Source organism: Mixophyes fleayi, chromosome 5, assembly GCF_038048845.1.
Source record: "Mixophyes fleayi isolate aMixFle1 chromosome 5, aMixFle1.hap1, whole genome shotgun sequence".
Lineage (NCBI taxonomy): Eukaryota > Metazoa > Chordata > Amphibia > Anura > Limnodynastidae > Mixophyes > Mixophyes fleayi.
The window spans coordinates 1-25873 of NC_134406.1; the positions used below are offsets into that span (position 1 = coordinate 1).

Below are 25873 nucleotides of genomic sequence, written 5' to 3' on the forward strand. Positions count from 1 at the left end.
TCAGTCTGCAGATACATCAGCAGGTTTATTGTGCTGGTATTATGGAGGTCTGGGAGGCTCAGCAGGCTGGGAGCACATAGGACTCACCTACGGATGTAACCTTGGACATGAGGGGTCTTGAGGACCTTGTGTCTGATTCATCTTTTCTGTCACCCGTGTTGTCATACATGTATGATCCATACCAATGTACCAGCAGAAATCCTGTAACGGGAATGGGAGCCGCAGAACGGAGACATTACGAGACAAGGGAAGAGATTTATGGTCTTGTGTGTTAGTAGAAGAGGAGTCAGTAAAATACAGGGAGAACATCCGTCCAGCTGCTGCGGTCATAGTTGTAGGGTGAGAGTCTGATTTGGGGAAGACCAACAAGGAGGGAATAGCAGTAGTCCGTGCGGGAGATAATGATGCCTGTATTATAGTCACTGCAGTGACCTGTGTGAGATGTGTGTGTTCTGGAAATGACTCTTAGATGCATGTAACAGGGTTTGGATATAGATGGGATGTGGGGAACAAAGGACAGTTCTGATTCAGGGATCACATGAGCTTGTGGTCTAGGATTACTAATGTGCTATCACTGATATAGAGATGTCAGGTAGGCAGTGACTGGGGGCGGTGGGAATATTATTGTCTCAGTTTGAAGATGAGATGACAGAGAGACCTCCGCAGCGCAGATGGTGAGAGATCCGCAGATAGTTCATATTGTATCTGCATAGAGCAGATACTGAAATCCAAGCTTGTTCGTTTTTCTGGCAAATATTGATAAATAGAAGGAGACCACCGGACACCTGGAACAGGGGAATACGAGCGGACCAGAGTCCAATTCCTACTGAAAGGTAATCTAGGTAACTTTATCAGGTTATCTCACCTGCTATGGAGATTCATGGGAGTTTGGGTTTATGTAATATAAAGTCATCTTTGACATATATAGAGATGTAGATAATAATAATGGATTAAATGTGTGTTCACTGAGATTCTGGGAGATAATGCACTACAGGCTGAGTGTCACTAGATGGCGATATTCACCCATTTTATGCTTCTCTAGCTCATGTATCACCGGTAGCTCACATCTGTGTACTCTGTATGTTCACTTATAGCTCACATCTGTGTACTCTGTATGTTCACTTATAGCTCACATCTGTGTACTCTGTATGTTCACTTATAGCTCACATCTGTGTACTCTATGTTCACTTATAGCTCACATCTGTTTACTCTATGTTCACTTATAGCTCACATCTGTGTACTCTATGTTCACTTATAGCTCACATCTGTGTACTCTGTATGTTCACTTATAGCTCACATCTGTGTACTCTATGTTCACTTATAGCTCACATCTGTGTACTCTGTATGTTCACTTATAGCTCACATCTGTGTACTCTGTATGTTCACTTATAGCTCACATCTGTGTACTCTGTATGTTCACTTATAGCTCACATCTGTGTACTCTGTATGTTCACTTATAGCTCACATCTGTGTACTCTGTATGTTCACTTATAGCTCACATCTGTGTACTCTGTATGTTCACTTATAGCTCACATCTGTGTACTCTGTATGTTCACTTATAGCTCACATCTGTGTACTCTGTATGTTCACTTATAGCTCACATCTGTGTACTCTGTATGTTCACTTATAGCTCACATCTGTGTACTCTGTATGTTCACTTATAGCTCACATCTGTGTACTCTGTATGTTCACTTATAGCTCACATCTGTGTACTCTGTATGTTCACTTATAGCTCACATCTGTGTACTCTGTATGTTCACTTATAGCTCACATCTGTGTACTCTATGTTCACTTATAGCTCACATCTGTGTACTCTGTATGTTCACTTATAGCTCACATCTGTGTACTCTGTATGTTCACTTATAGCTCACATCTGTGTACTCTGTATGTTCACTTATAGCTCACATCTGTGTACTCTGTATGTTCACTTATAGCTCACATCTGTGTACTCTGTATGTTCACTTATAGCTCACATCTGTGTACTCTGTATGTTCACTTATAGCTCACATCTGTGTACTCTGTATGTTCACTTATAGCTCACATCTGTGTACTCTGTATGTTCACTTATAGCTCACATCTGTGTACTCTGTATGTTCACTTATAGCTCACATCTGTGTACTCTGTATGTTCACTTATAGCTCACATCTGTGTACTCTATGTTCACTTATAGCTCACATCTGTGTACTCTGTATGTTCACTTATAGCTCACATCTGTGTACTCTGTATGTTCACTTATAGCTCACATCTGTGTACTCTATGTTCACTTATAGCTCACATCTGTGTACTCTGTATGTTCACTTATAGCTCACATCTGTGTACTCTGTATGTTCACTTATAGCTCACATCTGTGTACTCTATGTTCAGTTATAGCTCACATCTGTGTACTCTGTATGTTCACTTATAGCTCACATCTGTGTACTCTGTATGTTCACTTATAGCTCACATCTGTGTATGTTTACTTATAGCTCACATCTGTGTACTCTGTATGTTCACTTATAGCTCACATCTGTGTATGTTCACTTATAGCTCACATCTGTGTATGTTCACTTATAGCTCACATCTGTGTACTCTGTATGTTCACTTATAGCTCACATCTGTGTACTCTATGTTCACTTATAGCTCGCATCTGTGTACTGTGTATGTTCACTTATAGCTCACATCTGTGTACTCTGTATGTTTACTTATAGCTCACATCTGTGTACTCTGTATGTTCACTTATAGCTCACATCTGTGTACTGTGTATGTTCACTTATAGCTCACATCTGTGTACTCTATGTTCACTTATAGCTCACATCTATGTACTCTATGTTCACTTATAGCTCACATCTGTGTACTCTGTATGTTCACTTATAGCTCACATCTGTGTACTCTGTATGTTCACTTATAGCTCACATCTGTGTACTCTGTATGTTCACTTATAGCTCACATCTGTGTACTCTATGTTCACTTATAGCTCACATCTGTGTACTGTGTATGTTCACTTATAGCTCACATCTGTGTACTCTGTATGTTCACTTATAGCTCACATCTGTGTACTCTGTATGTTCACTTATAGCTCAGATCTGTGTACTCTGTATGTTCACTTATAGCTCACATCTGTGTACTCTGTATGTTCACTTATAGCTCACATCTGTGTACTGTGTATGTTCACTTATAGCTCACATCTGTGTACTCTATGTTCACTTATAGCTCACATCTATGTACTCTGTATGTTCACTTATAGCTCACATCTGTGTACTCTGTATGTTCACTTATAGCTCACATCTGTGTACTCTGTATGTTCACTTATAGCTCACATCTGTGTACTGTGTATGTTCACTTATAGCTCACATCTGTGTACTGTGTATGTTCACTTATAGCTCACATCTGTGTACTCTATGTTCACTTATAGCTCACATCTGTGTACTCTATGTTCACTTATAGCTCACATCTGTGTACTCTATGTTCACTTATAGCTCACATCTGTGTACTCTATGTTCACTTATAGCTCACATCTGTGTACTCTATGTTCACTTATAGCTCACATCTGTGTACTCTGTATGTTCACTTATAGCTCACATCTGTGTACTCTGTATGTTCACTTATAGCTCACATCTGTGTATGTTTACTTATAGCTCACATCTGTGTACTCTGTATGTTCACTTATAGCTCACATCTGTGTATGTTCACTTATAGCTCACATCTGTGTATGTTCACTTATAGCTCACATCTGTGTATGTTCACTTATAGCTCACATCTGTGTACTCTGTATGTTCACTTATAGCTCACATCTGTGTATGTTCACTTATAGCTCACATCTGTGTATGTTCACTTATAGCTCACATCTGTGTATGTTCACTTATAGCTCACATCTGTGTACTCTGTATGTTCACTTATAGCTCACATCTGTGTACTCTATGTTCACTTATAGCTCGCATCTGTGTACTGTGTATGTTCACTTATAGCTCACATCTGTGTACTCTATGTTCACTTATAGCTCACATCTGTGTACTCTGTATGTTCACTTATAGCTCACATCTGTGTACTCTGTATGTTTACTTATAGCTCACATCTGTGTACTCTGTATGTTCACTTATAGCTCACATCTGTGTACTGTGTATGTTCACTTATAGCTCACATCTGTGTACTCTATGTTCACTTATAGCTCACATCTATGTACTCTATGTTCACTTATAGCTCACATCTGTGTACTCTATGTTCACTTATAGCTCACATCTGTGTACTCTGTATGTTCACTTATAGCTCACATCTGTGTACTCTGTATGTTCACTTATAGCTCACATCTGTGTACTCTATGTTCACTTATAGCTCACATCTGTGTACTGTGTATGTTCACTTATAGCTCACATCTGTGTACTGTGTATGTTCACTTATAGCTCACATCTGTGTACTGTGTATGTTCACTTATAGCTCACATCTGTGTACTGTGTATGTTCACTTATAGCTCACATCTGTGTACTCTGTATGTTCACTTATAGCTCACATCTGTGTACTCTGTATGTTCACTTATAGCTCACATCTGTGTACTCTGTATGTTCACTTATAGCTCACATCTGTGTATGTTCACTTATAGCTCACATCTGTGTACTGTGTATGTTCACTTATAGCTCACATCTGTGTACTGTGTATGTTCACTTATAGCTCACATCTGTGTACTGTGTATGTTCACTTATAGCTCACATCTGTGTACTCTGTATGTTCACTTATAGCTCACATCTGTGTACTCTGTATGTTCACTTATAGCTCACATCTGTGTATGTTCACTTATAGCTCACATCTGTGTACTGTGTATGTTCACTTATAGCTCACATCTGTGTACTGTGTATGTTCACTTATAGCTCACATCTGTGTACTCTGTATGTTCACTTAAAGCTCACATCTGTGTACTCTATGTTCACTTATAGCTCACATCTGTGTACTCTATGTTCACTTATAGCTCACATCTGTGTACTGTGTATGTTCACTTATAGCTCACATCTGTGTACTCTGTATGTTCACTTATAGCTCACATCTGTGTACTCTATGTTCACTTATAGCTCACATCTGTGTACTCTATGTTCACTTATAGCTCACATCTGTGTACTCTATGTTCACTTATAGCTCACATCTGTGTACTCTGTATGTTCACTTATAGCTCACATCTGTGTACTATATGTTCACTTATAGCTCACATCTGTGTACTGTGTATGTTCACTTATAGCTCACATCTGTGTACTCTATGTTCACTTATAGCTCACATCTGTGTACTCTGTATGTTCACTTATAGCTCACATCTGTGTACTCTATGTTCACTTATAGCTCACATCTGTGTACTCTATGTTCACTTATAGCTCACATCTGTGTACTCTATGTTCACTTATAGCTCACATCTGTGTACTCTGTATGTTCACTTATAGCTCACATCTGTGTACTCTATGTTCACTTATAGCTCACATCTGTGTATGTTCACTTATAGCTCACATCTGTGTACTGTGTATGTTCACTTATAGCTCACATCTGTGTACTCTGTATGTTCACTTATAGCTCACATCTGTGTATGTTCACTTATAGCTCACATCTGTGTACTCTGTATGTTCACTTATAGCTCACATCTGTGTATGTTCACTTATAGCTCACATCTGTGTACTCTGTATGTTCACTTATAGCTCACATCTGTGTACTCTGTATGTTCACTTATAGCTCACATCTGTGTACTCTGTATGATCAGTTATAGCTCACATCTGTGTACTGTGTATGTTCACTTATAGCTCACATCTGTGTACTCTGTATGTTCACTTATAGCTCACATCTGTGTACTGTGTATGTTCACTTATAGCTCACATCTGTGTACTGTGTATGTTCACTTATAGCTCACATCTGTGTACTGTGTATGTTCACTTATAGCTCACATCTGTGTACTCTGTATGTTCACTTATAGCTCACATCTGTGTACTATGTATGTTCACTTATAGCTCACATCTGTGTACTGTGTATGTTCACTTATAGCTCACATCTGTGTACTCTATGTTCACTTATAGCTCACATCTGTGTACTCTGTATGTTCACTTATAGCTCACATCTGTGTACTCTATGTTCACTTATAGCTCACATCTGTGTACTCTATGTTCACTTATAGCTCACATCTGTGTACTCTATGTTCACTTATAGCTCACATCTGTGTACTCTGTATGATCACTTATAGCTCACATCCGTGTACTATGTATGATCACTTATAGCTCACATCCGTGTACTATGTATGTTCACTTATAGCTCACATCCGTGTACTATGTATGATCATGTCACATGTAATCTACAGCACAGTGCTACCTTGGTGTTACTGACCCCCTACCCCATGCTTGTTTTGATTATTGCAGGGTCTGTTTTGAACCCCCAGAATAATTATTGCACATTATGACCCCCCCCTATCTGTGTTAATGCTGGAATATAATACAAACCTCACATTGTACTTTTCCTCCCCCAGGATGGAACCTTCCCGCCTACCTCACTGTCCTCATTGCCTTAGGAAACATTGGTCCCCTGGCCGTCACACTGGGTCATCGCTTCTGCCCTCCGGGACGCGTTTCTGAGCCGTGGCTGATTCGCTCTGTACATGGACTGAGCCTCTTGTCGGCGGGCTTCCTGGCTGTGTTCTGGGACCGTCGTGTACTGGTGGCTGGCGTGGAGCGCAGCGTGCCATATCTGCTTCTGGCGTATCTGCTGGCGCTGGGCTGTTGTACATCTAACGTCACCTTCCTGCCTTTCATGTACCGCTTCCCTCAGCAGTATATACGCAGTTTCTTTATCGGCCAAGGCCTCAGCGCCCTGTTCCCCTGCGTGCTGGCTCTGGGGCAGGGTGTGGGGCGACTCGAGTGCAGAAATAACACATTTAACAACGCCAGTGAGCCCCACTATATGCAGGTAAACTTCTCAGCCTCATCATACTTCTGGGGACTCTTTTCTCTGCTCGTTGTCTCCACTCTGGCATTTGCCATCCTGCTAGTTTGGCATAGAAGCAGCAATAAGGAATCAGAGCAAGAACTGGGAGCGGGGACAGGTCATCAGGATGGGCAGAGCTCTGAGGACTCAAATCCCTTGAAAAGTTCTGTGGAGGAGAATGCACCAGACGCTGTGGAAGTCCAGCAGCGGACATTCTGGACATCCCGTAATATCTACCTTCTGCTTCTACTCGGAGTGTCCAATGCCCTGAGCAACGGGGTCTTACCCTCAGTCCAGACCTACAGCTGCCTACCCTATGGGGCCGATGCCTACCACTGGTCTGTAGTGCTGAGCAACATTGCCAATCCGGCCGCGTGCTTCATCGCCATGTGTGTCCTGTGCAGGTGAGAATCCAGGGCGGGAAGTAAAGGGATAACAGGTGGAACGGGCCATTGTGTAACATGATAGAAATGCCGTAGCTGGGTCCTTAAGCCCAGACTTCTAGATTTAGGTTGGGTGCCCGTGGTCCTATAATTGTATAACTGATGTGTGATACTGAATAACTAGTCAGGTGGTGGCATCCGCTCATTCCTGGAAGATAGATTGGTACTCTCTGTATATTAATGATGTCACTTATTATAGTAGTAATAATAATATTCTGTATGATCGTGTCTTTAGGATTCTTCTTTCTGGTCCTGTATATTCTATAACGTTGTTCTGCCTCTTCCGCTGCTTCTTATGCTAATGAGCACAGAGTGGGTGTGGTTTGGTTATCGCCACAATAAAGCGTCACAGTTATAGAATATTCATTATTATTTTAACCAGCTAATAATCGGAAGAGATCATGAAAAGGATGTTTGTACTTTCTAAGACTTTATCATGGATGTAAATTGTAGTTGTTCTATGTCTAGAATCTCCCCCTTATAGTAATGTACAATAACATAGCTGACGGGATTTATTATACAGGACGTATAAGGTTCAGACTTTACTTGCTGTGAACATACATTATGTATGAAGGTTTCTTGACTTTAGGGGGAGGGGGCATGATCCTACTTTAACAAGTTTTACAAATCTTAAAAATTAAAACTCATATTTCATTGGTATAATTATAACAAACAGTAATTGCAGACGATACTTTCCTGCAGTCTATAATGGGTGCGCGAGCGTTGGATGCCGGAGACTTGACACATATTACAGCGCTCCTCAGTGGCGGAACGTTTATTGGTGCGGAAAGTGTCGGGGCCCATGGTGAGAATGGGGCCCGCTGCATGGCAGATGAAGAGGGTCGGGGGCCCCAGTTCCCTCCTCCCTGCACTGTGGTCCACAGCGTGCTAGTTCCACCTCCTCTCACTATAATCCTCCTGCTACTAGCAAGGAGATAAGAACTATAAGAGGAGAGGGTGGGCTGCTCGGTGTCTCAAACAATCACCTTTTCCCCATCAGCAATAGTGGAACAACCTCCGTAGAATGTTCTAAGAAAGACGACGCCTAAAGGACCCTTCTACTAAAGATGGGCTCCGCAGAGGCAGTAACATCCACCTTGTACAATCTGAAAGAAACATATTCAGGGGCGACCAAGTTCCTCAGAGGAGGGGCCAACTGCCCTGGTCTAGTGCAACCTTTACCCAGAATGTAGCGGTAGGCCCATCGCAGAATAGACCGGCCAATAGTCCAGTACTAGATTGACTGAGGAGTCTCCTCATCTTCATTCTTATGTCCCTGGCAAAGGACAAACAAAGCAGATCAACTAAATTCCTGTGTGTCACAACTAGGCGTAGAGTACCTGCTAACGTTGGCACAACTCGAGAGGAAGGTGCGGAATATAACGTGCCCCTGGTTTTCACCAAGAACCCCCGCAAGGAGGTATGGGTTCCGCTGCAGAAGACACGCAGGTTGCGATCCTTCCCCCGAGTCATATAGCGAGGCACAGAATGAGAGTAGTCTGATCAGCCGGTTCGGGTAATGTGCTGGCAACGAGGTACAAAGGGAGAATCCAGAAGAGAGGTCAGACGAGCCGGTTCGGTAACAGGCAGGAGCAACAATGCACTAGGGAGATCCAAAAGAGTAGTCAAGACAATCCGGGTAGTAAGGGCACAGGAATAACTGAGGTAGTCGGGCAAATCAAAATCGCACAGGAACGCTGGAGCAGGGAGGAAGACCTAATACTCTGGCACAGGGGGCGGACAGGAACTGCAGGCAGCCAATGAGGAGGAGAGAGGCGGCAACGCTGTCATCGGCCTCCGACGGAGGTTAGAATAGCGTCCCGTTGCTAAGCCCAGGCAGTCTGGCCGGAAGTCTTGCGTCTGGTTGCCTGGCAACCAGATGTGCCGAGAGGAAATACAGGCGACCGCCCCGAAGAAACAGCTGGACGGCGCCTGACACTGTGTCCTCGACAAATAAATCCATAGGCGGAGAGTAGGGGTTAGGATCCTGAAGACACCGGCACAAGGGCGGCACCACAAACTGTCGGGTTTTGTGTAAACTTTAAACTACCTTTCAGATGAAAACGTTGTACCTTGTGTTTGTGAAAAACGAGTTCGGGGGTTGGTTAAAAAAATGCCAATTCAGAGGAACCAATCTAAGGGGCCCGGCTTTCTCCAGGTGAGTCTTCAATGGCAACTTTCTGCTTCTCCACAAACAAACAAATCATCATGACCTGGATCTGCACAGACCTCTCCTACAGTGTTATATTAGAGGACTAACTATGTACCGCAGCCTGGACAAAAAATGTTTGCTCTGTACCTTCACCGCTGAAATCAGGGCAAACGTATTCAAATCCATTGAATGTTTAAATACCGCTGAATCTTACATAGGAAGGTTCACATGCTGTGGATATCAGATTAGTGCTGCAACCCCAAAAATTGCCTTATTAACATGGTAAAGATTTTAAAAACTATTTTACACAGATCTCTTTGTTTTAATTTGCCCTTTTCCACTCATCTGTCATTAATTTGGATCTTGCAAAAGTCAAAGCAATTCATACACGTGTCTGCTGATGGCCCAGCTCTTCTCTGCATCTTCCTTTGTCTGGAGCCCATGCGTCCTCTTCCTGGTCCAAACCTGATTAAAAGCAAGACCTCTTACTAGTAGCATGCTGTCTCCATGAGGCGCTGTTTGCAGGACAAGCAATCCACAACCAATTGATATTATGTACAGTCATGGCCAAAAGTTCTTTGCAGAGTAGAGGTAAAAGACTACAGCGTAGGCAGTGCGCTACTAAGTGAGCTACAAACACCGCTCCGCAACACCCCATTCTAGAGTGGTTCAAATGGGTGTTACATGTACAGTCATGGCCAAAACTTTTGAGAATGACACAAGTATTGGTTTTTACAAAGTTTGCTTCTTCAGTGTTTTTAGACCTTTTTGTCAGATGTTGCTGTGTTATACTGAAGTAACATTAAGCATTTCATCAGTGTCAAAGGCTTTTATTGACAATTACATTAAGTTTATGCAAAGAGTCAATATTTGCAGTGTTGACCCTTCTGTTTGAAGACCTCTGCAGTTCACCCTGGCAGCTGTCAATCAACTTCTGGGCCACATACTGAATGATGGCCGCCCATTCTTGCCTAATCAATGCTTGGAGTGTCAGAATTTGTGGGTTTTGTTTGTCCACCCACCTCTTGAGGATTGACCACAAGTTGTCAATGGGATTAAGGTCTGGGCAGTTTCTGGGCCATGGACCCAAAATTTCAAAGTTTTGATCCCAGAGCCACTTATGGCAAGGTGCTCCATCGTGCTGGAAAATACATTGTTCATCACCAAACTGTTCTTGGATGGTTGGGAAAAGTTGCTCTTGGAGGATGTTTTGGTACCATTCTTTATTCATGGCTGTGTTCTTAGGCAAAACTGTTAGTGAGCCCACTCCCATTACTGAGAAGCAGCCCCACACATGAATGGTCTCAGGATGCTTTACTGTTGGCATGACACAGGACTGATGGTAGCGCTCACCTTTCCTTCTCCAGACAAGCGTCTTTCCAGATGCACCAAACTATCTGAAAGGGATTTCATCAGAGAAAATGACTTTACCCCAGTCCTCAGCAGTCCAATCCATGTACGTTTTGCAGAATATCAGTCCATCCCTGATGTTTTTCCTGGAGAGAAGTGGCTTCTTTGCTGGCCTTCTTGACACCAGGCCATTCTCCTAAAGTCTTTGCCTCTCTTTTTGCGTGCAGATGCACTCACATCTGCCTGTTGCCATTCCTGAGCAATCTCTGCACTGGTGGTGCCCCGATCCCGCAGCTGAATCAGCTTTAGGAGATGGTCCTGGCGCTTGCTGGACGTTCTTGGGCGCCCTGAAGCCTTCTTCACAACTATTGAACCTCTCTCCTTGAAGTTCTTGATGATCTGAAAAATGGTTGATTTAGGTGCAATTTTACTAGCAGCAATATCCTTGTCTGTGAAGCCCTTTTTGTGCAAAGCAATGACGACTGCGCGTATATTTTCTCTCAGATAACCATGATTAACAGGAAGAACAATTATTTCAAGCCCCATCCTCCTTTTAAAGCTTCCAGTCTATTATTCTAACTCAATCAGCATGACAGAGTGATCTCCAGCCTTGTCCTCGACAACACTCTCACCTGTGTTAACAAGAGAATCACTGACCTGATGTCAGCTGGTCCTTTTGTGGCAGGACAGAAAAGCAGTGGAAATGTTGTTTTTGGGATAAAGTTCATTGTCATGTCAAAGATAGACTTTGAAATTATTTCCAATTCATCTGATCACTCTTCATGACATTCTGGAGTATATGCAAATTGCCATCATAAAAACTGAGGCAGCAGACTTTGTGAAAAATAATTTTTTGTCATTCTCAAAACTTTTGGCCATGATTGTACATCATGTCGATGGAGATTTCCTGGTGTGGACCTGATCTTCCTGAATGAGAGCACCTGTGAGTTTCTCCATGACTGCTCTTACTTCTGCTCCTGGAAGAACAGCGGCACAGAGACAATATCCACAAGCCACTCAGCAGAACAAGAGAGCCCCCACCTTCTGAGAAGATGACTGACATGGTGGGTGTGTCCGGGTCTCTGGCCAACTTTAAATGTTCCAGAGAGAGTAAAACACCAGCGCTAGGCGCCGCATATAAAAAGTGAATTTTTACAAATGTATTTAATAAATTGAATGTGCTTAAATGTGTACTGTGGTGCCAGGCAGGTTACTAATGTATATAATAAGGAAAAGTACTTCCCTGAGCCTTGGAGGTCCAGCGGTGTCCATAGGGGTCACAGCAGAGTGGATCACAGCCAGCTCGCAGTGCCTGCCGGAGGGGCTCACAGACCAGTCTCTCGGATTCAAATGAATCCAGGAGGTGCAGCGCCTCCTGGGGGTCATAGCAGACTAAGCCGTATACTGGGACTCACAGAGCTCCAGGAGCTGCAGGCCAGGGTCCCTCTCCCTCTGGTACTATTTTCAGCTGGGGGTGGTATGGAAGCCAGACCCCTGAAAGTATTTTAGGCTGAAGATTTAAAAGATAAATCTCCCACCTCAGACATTCTAGCACTAGGTAGGAGAGGAGGCTGAGCCCCCCTCTCCCTGGCAGCTCGCGGACAGGGGGGATGTACACACCCCCCACCCGGCATTAGCAACAATGTGAAAGGTGTTAACCCCGTCAGACTGATTCACATGCAGGCTGCATGAATCAGCCCGGATTGGTTAAAGGTGCAGGAGGCTGAATTACCTACTGCCAGGTTATATGTTCCAAACTGTATAAAAAGAGCCCTGTTTTACCCTGAAATTTATTATTCCATCTGTACTTCAGAATGATCACTACTACCTCCAACTAGTGTGGAAAGGTCCATGTCAGGACTCTTGAGTAATAAAACATCACTGCTTGAAGATTCTTCCTGAGGCCTATTACCTGCTGTATCCTGTGACCAATAAGAGCTTACACTCTAACCCGTTCCCCAACACTTTACCCACTGCTCAGCAGTCCTGATCCATAGTAAGCGGTCAGGAGGTACCAGCCTGCTCCTAGCAAAGAGGTGCTGCAGCAGCTATACCAGCTACCCAGAATTAAGTGGTTCTAGGTGTCGTGAAGGAGCCCAGTGGTGGCTGCGAGATTCTCCTACAACTATTGCGCAGTTGGCGAGTTTCTGGTGGCACCAGTAGGAGTGGTCAGTAACAGTCTTTTACTGACGGTGAGATAGGAACCCAGATAAACTGTGCAGGAAGAACATCCTCCCTTCTTACTCCTCCTACAGACGGGTGGTGATTTAAGCCCACCCAGTCAGTGTATAACATCCGTTCAACGGCAGCTAAAAGACAGACTGCTTCCTAAGGTGAACAAAACTAATCCTAAACATGTCTAATTCAAATTTACCAACTAAACTAAACTTGTCTATCAGAGGATACCACACTACAGGCCCTTAGGTCCAAGTCACAAACCGTATGTCTGTAATATGCTTTGTTTAGTTAAGCGCATTTGAGTGGCCTCTAGTGAATGCAGCCCAATGGTACCTTGTATCTGAGGTAGACAAAGAAGCCTTTCTCCACCGGATGGGAGATGTCATCGGGGTTCCTGCAGCTTGTACTTCAGACTTTGATGTAACATTTCCGTAACATTGCCCACATCCGTCCCTTCCTCTCTCAAGATGCCACCAAAACTATCATCTGCCTCGATTACTGCAACCTTCTCCTTACCGGCCTCCCCCACTCCTACCTTGCCCCCCTCCGCTCTATACTCAATGCGGCTGCAAGACTCATCTTCCTCTCACGCCGCTCCTCCTCCGCCTCACCTCTCTGTCTTGCATTACACTGGCTCCCCTTCCCCTACAGAATCCTTTTTAAACTCCTCACCACCACTTGCAGCACTCTCCCAGTCTACTGCTCCTTATATCTCTAACCTCCTCTCCATTCACACTCCTGCCCGCTCCCTGCGCTCGGCCAGTGATCACCTCTTCCCACTCTCGAATCCAAGACTTCTCCCGTGCTGTCCCCCTTCACTGGAACGACCTCCCTACATCCGTCTCTCTCCCAATCTGTGCTCCTTCAAACAGGCACTTAAAACTCACCTGTTCTACCTACCAACCATTCACTTAACCTCTCATCTCTTCTGCTCGTCCTCCCCTGACCCCTCTTCTCTCTCCCCTTTGCTTCACTGGCTCCCTTTTGTGCCTGGTCTGTTTACCCTCCCTTAGGATGTAAACTCGTCTGAGCAGGGCCCCCTCTTCCCTGCTGTCTCCACACCTGTTCTTACGCTTATACTCTACTGTATTTGCCTGCCCGGAGTTTCTGAAGTTCTGGTACTTTGTGTTTATTGTTCTGTATTGTTTTACCCTGTATAGTCTACTGTTTGTACCGTGTACGGCGCTGCGGAAACCTTGTGGCGCCCAACAAATAAACAACAATAACAATAATAACATTTCACCCAGCTCAGCAGAGATTGGAGGGTGATGAGAATCGTAGAGCGCCGGGGAGGTGAAGCGCGGGGATGGGGCCTCCATGGGGCGAGTCCTTTGTAGAGTGGAAGAACAGGCAGAGGTCTGATCGGGAAGAGATTGTTACTTCTCTGGCTGCTGTTTCATTTCCCTGGGACAGGGGATTGGGGCTTTTTACACTTCCCAGATGTTGTAATGAGTGAAGACTTTACCATACAAGTCCAATTTTACCAGGTACAAAATATTTTAAGAGTCGCCATAGCAGGAATCTTTGGCTCAGGTAAAGGATAAGGAAATACTCTATGAAGGGAACCTACAGAGAGGACAGAAATAAGAATGAGAGAGAAGGTCCATCCTATAACTTGGGGGGGGGGCAGAACTACTGTGTGATTGCTGCAGGGGGGGGGGGGGGGGGGACCAGAAGGGAAAGGTCTCGCTAATGCAAAGGAACTTTTATGTGTTTTTGTTACCCTCACAAAATCTGCATTTTATTTGTGGTCATTTTCAATGTAATTTTATTGTTTAACCAAAACTTCTCTGTAATGATCCTGTCGGTGGTTTGTGCAGGTTTGTTTATCAGCTGCTGCTGTTTGATCATATGAGTATAACAAAGGAAACCTACTGATCGGGTTCTCAGCGGCCAAGTGATTGTGCAGGAATAGCTCCATCATTCCGTAGCACTAAGCGGCAGGGGTTAGCATATGAAAGGAACAGTGTCCCCCTTCTTATAATCCCTCCTTTCTCTTTTTCTGTGCAGTGTTGGTTTATTTTATATTAGACTTAAACATTCTTAGCTTTAAGACAAATCCTCATGAATGAGAGAATAACTGCAGACGCGTGGAATCAGGATCTAATCGCCCCCCTCCAGCTCAACACGTGACCTGATCACCCCCCCCGCTCCCCCCTCCATCTCACCGTGTGACCTGATCACCCCCCCGCTCCCCCCTCCATCTCACCGTGTGACCTGATCGCCCCCTGCTCCCCCCCCCCCCCAATTCACCGCATGACTCTGTTTTTTACATTCCTGAGATGTTTGTTTTTTTCCACCGTTACCCTTGTGATGATCACACAGTTTATGCTCTAATAATATTAAACTGTACAATCAGGATTTCACTACTAAATGTTCAATATTAGAACACTAAGACTGCCCCCAGGACCGTGACCCCTTATAGGGTGTCAGGCTGTCACTAAATATTATATTCCGTACCTGGATCAAGCTTGTCAACCCCTTCATTTCTTTTAGACTATTTCTGTGTTATATGTAATCTTAGCTGACAGTTTTGTACCTTATTTTACAAGTCATCTGACCTCCAAACCTGCCCAGTCCACAATTTAAGGAAAAGCGAACGAATCCACACACCAAAATGTTTGCAGGAATAGTTTCTAACAATAACGAGTGACTTGGATCCAAATACCTTCCAGCATTTTTATATACACATTATGTAACCTGGAAATGTATAAACAATAATAAGAGCAATTTTGCGCACAAAGTTAAGGGGTTAACAACACGAATCCATCACTAACCATCTGTGCATCTACCTTACTCTGCTACCTGGATATCTGATCTCAGACCTGGGGATAAATGTATCAAGCTGGGAGTTTCCGGTGTGTTTGAATCATGGAGATGTTGCCTCCCTGGACACGTTACTCCAGGTCCAGGTTCTCTCTAATGCTGGGTACACACTACACAAAATTTCTCCTCGTAATATCGTTAACGATTTTACCAACGACTGAAAGTCCCGATCAGCAGCAGATTCCTGGGTACACACTGTACACGTGTTACACGTGTTACCTTCAGATCTGTGCTCTTCATCTGTCATAACCATCGTCTGAAGAGATGGTGACTGCACCCTCCATAGAGATCTATGGACACCGCCGGTCCTGGGTGCAGACACGGCAGAATTGGAACGAGACTGTTCCATCGGTGCACAAGATTTTTAGTTTTCAATTAAAAATCAAATGAAACAATACGATACGATGAGCTTTGGGACAATAATCGTTCATCGTTGGAGTGTACACACTAATGTGATAATGGGCTGACCGGTCATCTATATTGTGATTGGACCGATAATCAGCTAAAAACACTGTACCCAGCCTTACACTCCTCACTGAAGGTCTGACCTCATCACTGTAGGTGAGGTCTGTGTCTCTTCCTCGGCCTTCTCCCTACAGATCTTATCTCAGAACTGGGCACATTCCTAGAGGTCTCTGATGTGGTATCTCTGTCCCTAGTTACACCATTGGGCACATTACTCAAGGGGGGTATCTCTGTCCGGTAGAGATCTCTAAAGATCACGTTGTAGACCTCACCTACACTAATGTGTCCAGCTCGGAGATCTGCAGGGAGAGACGTAGACCTGACCTATGTGATGAGAGCTCTGACGCGAGGGACTGTATAGGACATGTGCTCCATTATCCTCACACTTGCTGGATTAACACACTCTCTCCATTCAGGTCCTCGTTGGGTCTTGGGTTGGTCATGGCTGTGGGAGTATTGATCGGAGGTTATCTGATGGTCCTGGCGGCTCTCAGTCCCTGTCCGCCCTTGGTGGGGAGCACGGCGGGTGTTGTCTTAGTGGTAAGTAATAACTTGTTCTGCATGCTTCACACTTATCATCACCATTTATTTATATAGCGCCAACAGTTTCACAGCGCTGTACAGAGGACTCGCTCAACGCAGTCCCTGCCCCATCCCATTGGAGCTTCCAGTCTAAATTCCTTAATGTACACACACACACACCTTAATGAGCCAATCAACGCAAAACATTCACCGAAGAGTTTCATAGCAATCCAAATCGAATTGTCCTGCGATATAAAAACCACTACATGAGACTTCAAGATCCAGCAATCCGGCCTCATTGTGGAACCGTCACAGAGAGATAAATTTGCAGTGATTACCACACCCCCCCCCCCCCCCTGCAAAAATGTCTCCAACATAACGAAGCGGGAAGAGCAATAAACACTTTCACAGATGTGATCTCTGCATTGTGATGTGAGCTGCAGAGTTCTATCCAGTAGGGAAGGTTGTACTCAGACAATAAGATACATGGAGGAACTAATCTGACTGTTTATTGAGGGGATTTATTACTCTGTGTTTTTATAAGTTGTCTTTCTTTCCCCTTTCCCTGCTGGAGCGAGGGGGTGGTTACACTGCAATAGGTGATACAGCTGTTAGTGCAGGATAAGCGATTTCACTGAGCTGGGGATTTCCACGGCATTGGGCCTGATTCATTGAGGAACTTGGCCAAGAATTTGAGTAAGTTTTCTGCACAAAACCATGTTACAATACAAGGGGTGCATATTACTTTATTTTTTGCACATAAGTTAAATACTGGCTGTTTTTTCATGTAGCACATCTATAATATAGGTATTACGGAGACCTGGTGGGATGATACACATGACTGGGCAGTCATGGAATGCTATACTCCCTACAGGAGGGATAGGGTAAATACAAGGGGAGGAGGAGTATGTCTTATATTAAGTCAGTGTTAAAACCAAGTATTCAGGAAGTTATATACGAGAATATTGGTGATAATATAGAGGCATTGTGGGTGGAAATATCCAGCGGAGGAAAAAGTTCAGGGAAGTTGCTGATAGGGATATGCTATAAACCGCCAGATATTAGTATGAGTGAGGAAGACCAACTTCTACAGCAAACTGAAAAGGCTGCACAACTAGGTCAGGTTATAATTATGGGGGATTTTAATTATCCGGACATTGATTGGGGTAACCGGTTTCTGAGCACGCTAAAAGACCATTACATGTCCCAATTAGTAGAGGAACCAACTAGGAACCGGACTATACTGGACCTAGTAATAACAAACAATGTAGACATAATATCAAATAATAAAGTAAGGGAGCACTTGGGAAACAGTGATTATAATATGGTTTCATTTGAAATTAGTTTCCAGAAGCAACGTTATAAGGGATCAACTAGGACTTTGAACTTTAGAAAGGCAAATTTTAATATGCTAAAGGAGTCTATAAAGTGCATAGACTGGGACACAGTTTTTGAAGGAAAAAATACGGAAGAAATGTGGGCTGTCTTTAAAATGTTGTTGGAAACATAGACGTATAAGTTCATTCCTATGGGAAATAAATGTAAAAGAATTAAGTCTAAACCAATGTGGCTAAATTAAAATGTAAGGGAAGAAATGCAAAGTAAGAAGCGTGCATTTAAAGTGTTTAAGTCTGAAGGGTCTGAGGAGTCCTTCCGTAGGTACAAGGAATGTAAAACATGCAAAAAGGAAATTAGATTGGCTAAATTAGAAAATGAAAAACAAGTTGCAAAAGAAAGTAAGACAAACCCCAAAAAGTTTAAGTATATAAATGGCAAAAGGATAAAAAAAAGACAATATAGGACCCCTAAGAAGCGAGATGGGTGGATTGACTAATAATAATAATAAGGAAAAAGCAGAGGTATTAAGCATTCTCTTTTCTTCAGTATTTACTAGAGAGAAACAAATGGTAGGAATAATACATAAAAATACAAAATAAAGGTGAAAGGGGGACATTTGAAGGGTAAGTCCACCTACATTCCCCCAGCATGCAGTGGTGTTACTGAACAGACCTCACTGTAATGTCACAGTATTAGCTGTGTGTGTACATGTTGTATATTCAACAAACTGGCTGGAGAGACAGCGAGAGAGGGCTCGTGGTTCAGATGAAACGGGTGGTTAGAGCCGTGGTAGTCATTAAAACGATGACCGGATCACCAATACCAGATACCCCAACAGGAATATTCCCCGGCACACTGGTAATACTGCCTGTACAATGTTATTTAGAAATCCTAATACATTCTACACGTTGCGCCTCCTTAAAATAGCAGGTTAAGAACACCAAACATAAGTGACGTCATCGTTACCCGCCGGCTTCTTCATTCGTCGGCAGGGTTTCCGGTCACTGTTTCCAGCTGTCAGTATTACCAGTGTGCCGCTGTATTCCTGGCGGTGTATCTGGTATCGGTGAGCCGGTCATCGTAAGAGGATGCCCCACCGGGTTAGAGTTGGCTTATTACTCATTGGTAATTAACATTAGATTTAGAAGGCAGAAGATAATTGGAGGACTACAGGTCACAGCTTGTATTGTCTCCAGGAGAGGTCGTGTGAGGACAGAGGGAAGAGGATGAGGAAGGTCAGTGTTTCAGATCACTGGATCTTAGGTTTCCCAGCTCGTGAGACATCTCTCAGCCAGAAAGACAGGAACTTTGCACCTTGGCAAAACCATGTTGCATTGGGGGAGGTAAATTTAAAATGTGAGAACAAATTTATAGTTGGGACACAAGATCCACCAGAGGAACAAGAAATGATTACATGGGGCACTCAAATGGACTGAAAAATCAGATAACTAACTGATCTGTTAAATACAACTTTATTTATCATCTCAATAAAAAATATCTAATCGCGAAATATTTAAAAAGTGTGTGTATGATGATTAACCATAAGGTACATTATTAACTGATAAAATGGACAGAAAGAAAAAATTCCTTGTGTCCAACCGCAATGCTACTCAAGACTAAATATATGGCAAATTTGATTTGATAACATATATATATATATATATATATATGCCAAAAGAGTCAGTGAATAATACTTAGAATGAACACCCTTAAAATGAATGGTATCCTACGATCCTACCACTCGGGGAAGTTTCCCTTTACAAGGCAGCGCCGCTTTAAATTTAAGCGCTGAAGAGGCTGAACTCGCCGGAGATGAAGAATCCGGAGGTTCATACATTTACCCCTAGATCTGATTAAAAATGAAAATGCTTTTTAAATGACAGATAGACGGCACTTTTATATTTACTACCGAAACACTGTCATGTAATGACAATGTATTTTACTGTCTGGTGGGGTAAGGTAATAGGGCTGAATATTCTCATATCTAGTAATTGGACCCACTATACAGGGTGAGCCCTTCTCAATTAAATATCCACCATCATGGTGATACCATCAGGTCCTCTTATAATATAGGATTGGGGGATGAACAAATTGTTTCCCTCCCTGTTTTCTTAACATTACAGCGCTGTCTGATCACTTTTAACCATGTGGGGGCATCGTTGACTAATCGCTTTAACCATGTGGGGGCAGCGTGAGTGATATGTTTGGTGCACACGTATATATCGATATTAAAACAACATATTGCTTGGGGTGCTATATATCAGTAATCATTTCAGCACTTAAAGTATGATTGCCACCAATATTGTCTCACATTTCCCCGAAAGGCTTAGTTTTGTAATATCTAAGTTGATCATATATATATTGCAGCCGGAGTAGTGCCACTAGATAGCAATATATAATAGTACTTTCTACCTAGTGAAATAAGTTAACAAATCTGGATGTTCATTCCTAAATCGTATTGGTAAAGAGTAACAAGCACGGTGTCCGCCGAAGCGCGTTTCGCTACAAGCTTTCTCTAGGCACCGCCGATGCACTGCTAGAATTGGCTATTTAGAGTGGAGAACCCTCCTCCTAGTTTGACGTCAGACCTAGCAACGTTATGGCAACCAAAGGTTGTCGATAATCACTTCCGTCAAACCCACGATCGCTCTTATGTGAACAAAAAGAGATGGACAATATAGGGAATTAAATATTAATGAATCGTGTTCTTTTGATGATGACATACAGGGGAAGAGTAGACTCGCTTATACATATAACTCGGTGGGTATAATATATAAAACATGGGAAAGCATAAAGCTTACTGATGACAATCCTATTAGGCTGGTAATAATACAGACGGTGCATTAACATAAATTAATAATAATGAAATATATCTATTTGACAAACCTCCATTGTAATTAAGCCAATTTCAATTCATATCAGATTTAGATTAAATGGGTGATGTTACAGTGTTAGATAATTATAACGTGAAACATCGATGTTAGTAGAAATACAATGATTCGGTGCATTGTCATATTGAGCACCAGTAGTTAGGGGCACCCCTGATAAGTCAATCAATAGATGGGTGAATAATCAGTGATAAAATAACTAAATAAACATATTATTAGAGTGATACTGTAATAATAAATACAAGAAATAACTATCAATAAAGTGAATGGTGATAAATGATGATAATTTATGGAAGACGGTCCTTGGACCGATGTAATAGTGTCATAATTATGTGACAGGGAAAAAAGGAATAAATGTGAAACTAAACTATGAATAAAGTGAAAAGGAAAAAAGTGAGGCAAGAAAGTTATATATATATATATATATATAATCTTAATAATTTTATGATAAAATACCAATTTGAATTGTTACTAATTAATTCAACTGAATAGTGAAGTTGGCTTTCCAAGGCAACGGCCAACAGCATATATTGGTCCTAGAGCCTTTTGGATTAAGATATATAAATTAATTTAAGAATACTGTGTAGTTGCTATGGTCATGAAGACCATATGGAGTCATACTTCCCATCAAAAATATCTTCTTAGTCTCCCTTCGTAATAATTCTGTTTGTCTATCTCCACCCCTGAGACCTAAGTTCACTTCTTCCATAGCGAATGCTGTCAATAGTCTGGAATCGCTTCGATGATATTTTAAGAAGAGTTTGGCCACTACTGTTTAGATATTTAAACTTTTTAAATATTTCGCTATTAGATATTTTTTACTATGATAATAAATAAAGTTGTATTTAACAGATCAGTTAGTTATCTGATTTTTCAGTCCATTTGAGTGCCCCATGTAATCATTTCTTGTCCCTCTGGTGGATTTTGTGTTCCAGATTACTGTTAATGATTGGGAGCACCCTTTTCACAGATATACATTATTTTCATGTCAATTATAGTTAGATATATATCTGTTGAGAGGTATTATGGAATGCTTGGTGCTGTGATTTTCTTTGTTTGAAATAAGATTTAGAGTTGGGGTAGGACATGTCCTAGATCAACTTTTATTTTTATGCTGAAATTGAAAAAACAAAAAAACCACATAAGTATTTGTGTGCTACATGAGAAAGCAGCCAGTATTGTCCTACGTGCCAAATAATAATCTAATTTGCACCCCTTGCATTGTAACATGGTTTGTCCAGGAGTAAATTTACTCCTTTTTTCTTTGCTTTGCTCCTCTTAATGAAGAGGCAGAATACAGCCGGCATTGATCGTCCCGTTGGTTGGGGGCAACTTCACAGACCGATGTTCAATAAGAAAATTCTCATCAGTGGTCCAGTATGACACTAGAATTTCACACAGTATTAAGTAATTAATCCTATAACAGCGATCCCTCGTTTTGTGGCTAATGGTTTCCAATGAGCTTTGCTACAAACATTATATTTAATGGTTGTATAGTGTGATGAACTCGTTAAGTGACCCATTGTTGGATCACATGAGAGTCCGGTAACTAAGCGTGTATTAATACACCCAGTGCCAACATGCATGTACCAGAGAGTCAGAGACCCTGACTGTACAGATATAGTATACAGGAATGTCATCTTGGCCTGCAAACCTTTCTACTGGCCCATAAGACCAATGGTATATGGCCAAACGTAGGTGCGTATTGTCACTAGAGACCACCTGTGACATCCACAGCTGTAAGTGTGATGGGATGTGATCCATGATATGACTGCTCCCGATGTCTCTTACAGGTGCTGTCCTGGTCACTCTTTCTGGGTCTCTTGTCCTATTTGAAGGTGGTGATAGGAAGCCTTCTGCATGAAGCTGGGCACAGCGCCCTCCTGTGGTGTGGAGCTGTAATACAGGTTGGCTCCTTGCTGGGGGCTTTACTGATGTTTCCTATGGTCAGCGTTTACCAACTGTTCCAGAGCGGACGAGACTGTCAGGACAGCTGTGGTCTCTGAGGACGTTGTATTATACCAGCACTGCTGACCCACTGACTAGTATCATGTTACTGTCTCAGGATCTTTTTATATGATTAAATCAACACTTTTCCACAAACGTTTGTCTGTGTATATATGAATATATCTCTGTGATCTGACGCCGTGCACACGTTACTGTAAGTACTAAGTCACTATGACATTATTTAGAGGGAAGGGGATTTCATACAAAATACATTTACATTTATCTTTTTGGTAAATTTCTCAGTCTGTTAACTTTAGAATTTAATTTTTAGCAGAAAGGAATCAAAAGAATATATTTTATTTCTAAAAACATTTCAATTGGTCACTGATTTGTGGTTCTGGTGGTGCAGGACGGCTGTGGTGGCCGACCCCGCCGCAGACAAAGCAGAGTCGCCATGCTGAGACGAGACGCAGTTGAGATGAGACTGGAGGGCGCAGAGCGAGGGGCAGAAACCAGAGATCAGTTTATTACCCTCAATTCATAGTATTGCGCTCGCAGTAAAGATGACGGGATATACTTGGGACACTCGGCTAATTTGATATTATTAATTTGGTTTTCTCTGGGGAGTTGGACTGTGACCGAGACATCAGAGACTTGTTATTAATGCCAATAATCCTATGTATCGGCAGTGCGAACGCTCTCTGGGGAATATACATTAACGTGGGGGCTTTTATTGGTGGGTATAAAGGGGATAGGCAGAAAATACTCAGTGCTAATCTCGGCCACCTTACCCCCTACAGGTCTACTCTCTGTCTCTATTCTATCCCTGTCACCGCCACCTACTTACCCCTTGTCCTGATTCTTGTCCCTGTTTTCCTCTACTTACCCCTGTGTCTCACTGTCCTTGTTGGATCCCTCTTACCCCGAGTCCTGTAACTGAACGCTTCCCCCATCCTGACACAGCCGGACGCCTCCCTCACAGGATCCTCCTTTCACACATGTGGTGCGATCGCCCAGAAGTTTAAGATTTTTGGATCACAAATAAAATTTTTCTTGTGTCCACATTATCCTGAACATTGGCGGTTAGTAGTGAGACAAGGGGGCGAGTTCTCCCTTCTGATTTACATGATATACATCCATCGCAGATGTTACAGTAACTAAATATCTAAATAGAATGTTATTTATTCACAACGTATTTGCTGCATTTCCAAGAAGATGTGTAACTAACCCTAACAGAGCGTCACCAACACTGCAAACTAATTCTCTGTATAGAATAGAAACGTCAGACCTAAAGTAAAAGCTTCTAGTATTAATGATCTGGATCTGTGTCCAGGCACAGTTAGACGTTGCTGCTGAATCTGGGGGAAGTAAACATTGATGTTATTAACACATTATGTGTATTACAGTTATCTAATCATTGTGATGTGACTGTGACCATTATTATGAGACTTGGGGGAGATAATTTTGATGTTGACTACTGGTGCTATGAATGATCCATTTACTCTCAGTATACGCACGGTCTCTCAGTGATTATAGTGGCAGTCTCAGTATACACACGGTCTCTCAGTGATTATAGTGGCAGTCTCTCAGTATATACACGGTCTCTCAGTGATTATAGTGGCAGTCTCTCAGTATATGCACGGTCTCTCAGTGATTATAGTGGCAGTCTCTCAGTATATACACGGTCTCTCAGTGATTATAGTGGCAGTCTCAGTATACACACGGTCTCTCAGTGATTATAGTGGCAGTCTCTCAGTATACACACGGTCTCTCAGTGATTATAGTGGCAGTCTCAGTATATACACGGTCTCTCAGTGATTATAGTGGCAGTCTCAGTATATGCACGGTCTCTCAGTGATTATAGTGGCAGTCTCTCAGTATACACACGGTCTCTCAGTGATTATAGTGGCAGTCTCTCAGTATATGCACGGTCTCTCAGTGATTATAGTGGCAGTCTCAGTATATGCACGGTCTCTCAGTGATTATAGTGGCAGTCTCTCAGTATATGCACGGTCTCTCAGTGATTATAGTGGCAGTCTCTCAGTATATGCACGGTCTCTCAGTGATTATAGTGGCAGTCTCTCAGTATACGCACGATCTCTCAGTGATTATAGTGGCAGTCTCTCAGTATACGCATGATCTCTCAGTGATTATAGTGGCAGTCTCTCAGTATATGCACGGTCTCTCAGTGATTATAGTGGCAGTCTCTCAGTATATACACGGTCTCTCAGTGATTATAGTGGCAGTCTCTCAGTATATGCACGGTCTCTCAGTGATTATAGTGGCAGTCTCTCAGTATATACACGGTCTCTCAGTATATGCACGGTCTCTCAGTGATTATAGTGGCAGTCTCAGTATATGCACAGTCTCTCAGTGATTATAGTGGCAGTCTCTCAGTATACACACGGTCTCTCAGTGATTATAGTGGCAGTCTCTCAGTATATGCACGGTCTCTCAGTGATTATAGTGGCAGTCTCTCAGTATATGCACGGTCTCTCAGTGATTATAGTGGCAGTCTCAGTATATGCACGGTCTCTCAGTGATTATAGTGGCAGTCTCTCAGTATATGCACGGTCTCTCAGTGATTATAGTGGCAGTCTCTCAGTATACACACGGTCTCTCAGTGATTATAGTGGCAGTCTATCAGTATACACACGGTCTCTCAGTGATTATAGTGGCAGTCTCTCAGTATATGCACGGTCTCTCAGTGATTATAGTGGCAGTCTCTCAGTATACGCACGATCTCTCAGTGATTATAGTGGCAGTCTCAGTATATGCACGGTCTCTCAGTGATTATAGTGGCAGTCTCTCAGTATATGCACGGTCTCTCAGTGATTATAGTGGCAGTC

At 42.7% G+C, this 25873-nt stretch overlaps 1 protein-coding gene across 1 annotated transcript; it reads left to right on the top strand.

Annotated features, from left to right (window-relative positions):
• Positions 1-6423: 6423 nt before the first annotated feature.
• Positions 6424-23180, top strand: LOC142157951 (solute carrier family 52, riboflavin transporter, member 2-like; the record flags this gene model as incomplete). The annotated part of the gene is made up of 3 exons (XM_075211452.1): positions 6424-7319; positions 16746-16869; positions 22871-23180. Coding segments are annotated over 3 exons (1233 nt in total), but the record flags the coding sequence as incomplete, so codon positions are not given.
• Positions 23181-25873: the final 2693 nt, after the last annotated feature.